Source organism: Hordeum vulgare, chromosome 2H (genome assembly GCF_904849725.1).
Source record: "Hordeum vulgare subsp. vulgare chromosome 2H, MorexV3_pseudomolecules_assembly, whole genome shotgun sequence".
Taxonomy (NCBI): domain Eukaryota; kingdom Viridiplantae; phylum Streptophyta; class Magnoliopsida; order Poales; family Poaceae; genus Hordeum; species Hordeum vulgare.
In genome coordinates, this window is record NC_058519.1 from 12,920,445 (window position 1) to 12,926,719 (window position 6,275).

Consider the following 6,275-nt stretch of genomic DNA (forward strand, 5'->3'; position numbering starts at 1 on the left):
CCTAGCGTGCCTTTTCCACGCAGTCTCCCCTCATGGCGCGACTGAGGAACACCGATCGGGTTCAGGTCAGGAATAAAGTCAACACAAAACTCAATGACCTCCTCTGTTCCATAGCCCTTGACCATGCTTCCTTCTGGCCTAGCACGGTTTTTAACATAATTCTTCAAGACTCCCATGAACCTCTCAAAGGGGAACATATTGTGTAAGAATACAGGACCGAGAACGGAAATCTCTTGGACTAGGTGAACTATGAGGTGCGTCATAATATTGAAGAAGGTTGGTGGGAACACCAACTCGAAGCTGACAAGACATTGGACCACGTCCTTCTGTAAACTTGGTAGAGTTGCTGGATCGATTGCCTTCTGAGAAATTGCGTTGAGGAATGCACATAGCTTCACAATGGGTACTCGCACGTTTTCTGGCAGAAGCCCCCTCAATGCAATCGGAAGTAACTGGGTCATGATCACGTGGCAGTCATGAGACTTTAGGTTTTGGAACTTTTTCTCTTCCAGGTTTAGTATTCCTTTTATGTTCGACGAGTAGCCAGACGGGACCTTGATACTGCTCAGGACTTGGAAAAAGATCTCCTTCTCTTCCTTGGTAAGAGCGTAGCTGGCAGGACCTTTGAAATTCTCTCGATTCATCAGGTCGTCTCGTTCGTGCATACGTTGGTGGTACAGCCGTGCTTTTGGTGTATCTCTCGACTTCTTCCCATGCACGCCCAATAAGTTTAGCAGGTTCACGCAAATATTTTTCGTCACGTGCATCACGTCGATCGCAGAGCGAACCTCTAGGAATTTCCAATAGGGTAGTTCCCAGAATATAGATTTCTTCTTCCACATGGCTACGTGGTTGTCGGCGTCATTCGGAACAGATTGTGCGCCAGGACCCTTACCAAAGATTACTTTTATATCTTTGACCATGTCATATATATCAGTACCTTTAGGGAGGGTTGGCTTCCTCCGTGTATCTGCCTCGCCTTTGAAATGCTTTCCTTTCTTTCTTACGGGATGCCTGTCTGGAAGAAATCGACGATGCCCCGGGTACACATTCTTGCCTATATGTATACTTTCGGTCTCGCCTAAACAGTGTGTGCATGCGCTGTATCTCTTGTTTGACTGTCCTGAGATGTTACTAAGAGCGGGCCAATCATTGATGGTTACAAACAGCAACCCTCGTAGGTCAAATTCCTCCTGTTTGTACTCGTCCCACACATGTACACCTTCGTCAGCCCATAACTCTAAAAGTTCATCAACCAGTGGCCTCAGGTACACATCAATGTTGTTGCCGGGTTGCGACGGGCCTGGGATAAGCACTGGCATCATAATGAACTTACGCTTCATGCATAACCAAGGAGGAAGGTTATAGATACATAGAGTCACGGGCCAGGTGCTATGACTGCTACTCTGCTCCCCAAACGGATTCAGGCCATCTGTACTTAGACCAAACCTTAAGTTTCTTGGGTCACGTGCAAAGTCCTCGTACTTATCGTCGATGTTTCTCCACTGCGACCCATCAGCGGGTTGTCTCAGCATATCGTCTTCCCTCCGGTCTTCTTTGTGCCATCGCAGCAACTTGGCATGCTCTTTGTTTCGGAACAAACGTTTCAACCGTGGTATTATAGGAGCATGCCACATCACCTTGGCAGGAACCCTCTTCCTGGGGCGGTCGTCGCCCTCAACATCACCAGGGTCATCTCGCCTGATCTTATACCGAAATGCACCGCATACCGGGCAGGCATTTAAATTCTCGTGCTGACCGCGGTAGAGGATGCAGTCATTGATGCATGCATGTATCTTATGCACTTCCAATTCTAGAGGGCAAACAACCTTCTTTGCTTCGTACGTACTGCAGGGCAGCACGTTATCTCTTGGAAGCATCTTCTTCATTATTTTCAGCAGCTTTTCAAATCCCTTGTGAGATATTCCATTCTCTGCCTTCCATTGCAGCAATTCCAGGGTGGTGCCCAGCTTTTTCTGGCCATCTTCGCAATTTGGGTACAACAATTTTTTGTGATCTTCTAACATGCGCTCCAACTTCAACCTCTCGTTTTCACTTCCGCAGTTTATCTGTTCTTCACGAATGACCTGACGAAGATCATCATCAGACTCATCAACAATGTCCTCAAGTTCAGGCTCGTCTTCCCCCATTTCAGTATCACCGTGTTCACCGAACATAGGATAGTTACCATTATCCTCTTCTTCTTCATTGTCTTCCATTACAACCCCTCTTTCTCCGTGCTTGGTCCAACAAAAATAACTTGGCATGAAGCCTTCTTGCAACAGGTGGGTGTCTATGGTTCTTGAGTTAGGGAAATTCCTCTTATTCTGGCATTTTTTACATGGACAAAAAATAAATCCATTCTGCCTGTTTTTCTCAGCCACATTGAGAAAACTATGCATGCCATTAAGGAATTCGGGACGACGTCGATCACTGTACATCCATTGCCGGTTCATCTGCATTATATAAATTTATCAAAAACCATTATGCTAAATCATCATGACTAAATTAATTAATTAATACAAAAAGTTCATCACACGTTAAAACCAAAGTAGCGTAGTGACCATACATATATAGTTCTCATAAAAACACACACTGAAACCAACCATAAAAACTCTCTCTAATTAATGCATTTAAAAACAACAACAAATGCGATCAAAATCGCAACAAAGGTAACAATTGACCCGACGGCATAATGATACCAAGCCTCTTTACTAATTGCATATTTTCTAATCTTTCTAATCTTCAGACGCATTGCGTCCATCTCGCTCTTGTGACCATCGACGACACCGGCAAGAACCTTTTCCAAGGTCATCTTCTCTCTTTCAGTTTTTTCCAACCTTTCTTCAGTTTTTTTTCAATCTTTCTTTCAGGCCAACATTTTCTTGTTCAACTAAGTGTAACTTCTCAACAATAGGGTCGATTGGCATTTCCGGTTCCACTACCTCCTAGATAAAAATATCTATGTCAAGTTGGTCGGCGTAATTAATTGTCATATAATCAGGAAATGAAAATATGTAGTTATAAAAGATAATATACCACATCCGAATCATAGACTGGACGAGGGCCAACGGGGACGGATATCAAAACCATGGCGCTATACATATAAAAAAATCTTACACAATAAGAAAATTATATACAAGTAAATATGTAAATCATACAAATCAAAATTTGTTTTGGTAAATAAAAACAATAGGCTCACCAAGGTTGTGTCGGTGACGGGGCGATCGACGGCGGTGAGGAAGGGGACAAGGCGCGCGACACTAAAAAAACCCACAAATCATAATTAAATTTGAGCTCAAATTGCATATGTATACATACCAAATGATGAACTCTCTCTAGCTTAGGCATTTCATCAAACACCTAGCTAGCACAACAAAAATGAAATGAGCAAGAAAACGAGCAAAACTTGCAATACCGGAAGAGGGAATGTTGATGCTAACCGTAGGACCGATGGGTGCCAACAATCTTGACAAATGGTGGAGAAAAATAGGGATGGATTAGAGCTCCCAAGAGGAAGGAGAGAGCAAAAATGGAGTTGAGCTCGAGCTAGAAAAAATGGAGCTAGAAAAAATGGGGTGGAATATAGGGGTGCTCGGGGAGGAAGGAGAGGAGGGCTTTAGGACCGGTTTGTGTCAAAAACCGGTGCTAAAGGGTCTGACAGCGGGGCCCCGCAGTTGCTGCAAAAATGAGAAAACCTTTAGCACCGGTTTGTGATACAAACCGGTTCTAAAGGGTCTGTCCACTGGGCCCCCCTCCCTGCAGCAACCGGTCCAAAAACCTTTAGGACCGGTTTGTGTTACAAACCGGTCCTAAAGGCCTTGCGGCCATTTGCTGCAGGGAGGGGGCCCAGCGGACAGACCCTTTAGAACCGGTTTATATCCAATCCGGGTCCAATGTGGTTGGCTCAATGCCCTGTTTTCTACTAGTGTCCAATCAGACGGTTAAAAAATTCCACCCAAACACCACAATAAAAAAAGAAAAATGATAATAAACTCATGAAGGATTCGTTACGGATTGGTCATACCAAACATTTTCCCATAAATCACTTTCCCGATTTGCAACATCGACCCACTTTTATCTTAATCTCTGATCATAAATTGACATATCCATCTGTAAGCACGATTTCCTAAAGCCAGTCCATAGAAGTAGCATATATGATAAAAAAATGCACTTTCTTATATCCCCACGCGCCAAACCAACTAATACGTAAATATTTTTTGCAGCTTTATAAATATTACATACAACATGTGCAACCCTAAAAATATAAGCGGCGCGGCAAAGCGCGCACTGCCCTTCTAGTGAAATAACTAGTCGAACCGAAACAAACACATATTGATATTGACAACAAAGGAAATCATCTAATGTACTAGACGACTGATCCGAAGACTAAACCATGAGCTATGCAGGGTAAGGACGTCCTTGTGGCTGCTTCGCGCTCGCTATAACGAAGCACATGCCACCTAAAAAAGCTCCTTGTGCTCAAGAAAGGACAACGTTGATTTGTGAAGCATGATCAATGGTGATCATATTGTTTTAATCTCTCTCTATATATATGTGTTGTTTGAAACCACAACACATACTTCAACGAGGCTTAAATTATAATGTTAATGAAATAAATGACGAATCACATGTATGATCTCTGAATACAAGGCTACATGTATGATCTCTGAATACTAGGCTACTCCGTGTGTACGTTTGAGCGTTTACTAATTTTGATGAATGATCCTCTGCAGCACGACGGTCCTGGCTTGCCGGATGTCCCGGCTGCACTTGTCGGCCTGCTGCCCCAGCTCATCCACGCTCTTCATGAACTCCTCCATCTTCTTCTTCACCTCCTCAATCACCAATCTCGCAGCCTCCTCGTCGCCCTCCACCAGCTCCGTGCAGTCCACCGTGAAGCCCATCTGGACCTCGAGCCGGCGGACGAGCGCGCGTATGATGTCCAGGTCCTCGATGGCGACGAACGTGCCGGCCTGCATTGCGACCACCACGTCCATGTGCCCCCGGAGCACGTCCCGGTACCGCTTCAGCATGGCGTCCACCCACTTCCCGGCGGAGCTGACTGGCAGCGACGCCGCGGCCGCCAGCGCGGCCGCGATGGGCGGCGCGGCGATGGCCGCGGCCACCACCGAGCAGACGAGGATGGCCGCGAAGATGGTGGCGAAGACGACGCCCGTGACGCGGCGCCAGACGCGGACCGACCGCAGGCGCCGGCCCAGCCGGCGCTTCTGCCGCCGCAGCCTGTCGAGCATGGCCAGCTGCTGCCGGTACGCGGCCTGGAACGCGGCGAAGAACTCGTCCGTGAACGGGTCGGCCTTGAGCCGCCGCAGCGCGTCGAGCACGCGCGCGCGCCGGACGGCCGGGTCCTGGACCTGGAGCGCGAGGTGGAGGAGGAGCTGCGAGTCGCGGGCGCGGCGGAGGGCCCTGTCGAGGGCGGCGAGGAAGTCGAGGGTGTGGAGGCTGGCGTCGAAGTAGTCGTCGACGAGCGCGAAGAGGTCGGCGCAGCCCCACACGTCGTGCTTGCTGGCGAGGACGACGCGGACCACCTCCTGGTTCATCTCCACCAGGCAGCCGGTGACCTCGCGGAGGGAGCCGAGGGACATGGACCGCACCTGCACCCCGGACGACGCCGCCGACACGGACACGGCGAGGCTCGCGCGCCGGCACAGCGCCGCGTCGAGGCTCCGCAGCTGCGGCTCCGCCGCCTCGTACGACGACTTCACCTTCCGGTCATCCTCCTCCTCCTCCGTAGCTGCTTTCCCGTTCTTGAGCCGCTGTGGCCTCATGCTGCCGTGATGGTTCCCCATGGCCAACGAGCCCCAAACCTCAGAGGCTTCAACTCCCACGGTAATGTGGCCGTGATGCTCTCGTGTGGTTGTGGAGGATTCAGCCACAAGATTTACAGACTTGTTATATATACTCGTGGAATGGAATGTGGAAGTGTGCTGACGCTGCGAAGCTGACGAAGGTGGATGACTTGTACTCATGAGAAATCTTGCTATAGGTACCTAGGGGGTTGGGAGCTGGCAATGGCGATCGGAGGAAGCAAGCCAAGCAAGGCGCGTGCAGCACGTAGGCTAGAAGGTTGCAGCCAGCCATAGCCAGGTGAGGTGTCACAGGAAAAGCAACCCTGCTCAGTTGACAAGTCTGCCATTGCAATGCTAATTGGTAGGGAGAAGCGGAGTAGGAGCACGTGCTGTGTGGGTCTTTCACTCTTTCGTGCTGGTTGATCAAGAATCAAGACTTTGGTTTCTCTTTTGTACTGGTTGGCT

At 48.6% G+C, this 6,275-nt stretch overlaps 1 protein-coding gene across 1 annotated transcript; it reads right to left on the minus strand.

Annotated features, from left to right (window-relative positions):
- Positions 1-4,709: 4,709 nt before the first annotated feature.
- On the minus strand, positions 4,710-5,810 carry LOC123429169 (putative UPF0496 protein 5). Its single transcript, XM_045113229.1, has one exon. It carries the CDS (start codon positions 5,808-5,810, stop codon positions 4,710-4,712), a length of 1,101 nt encoding a protein of 366 aa, XP_044969164.1.
- Between the last annotated feature and the right edge of the window lie 465 nt (positions 5,811-6,275).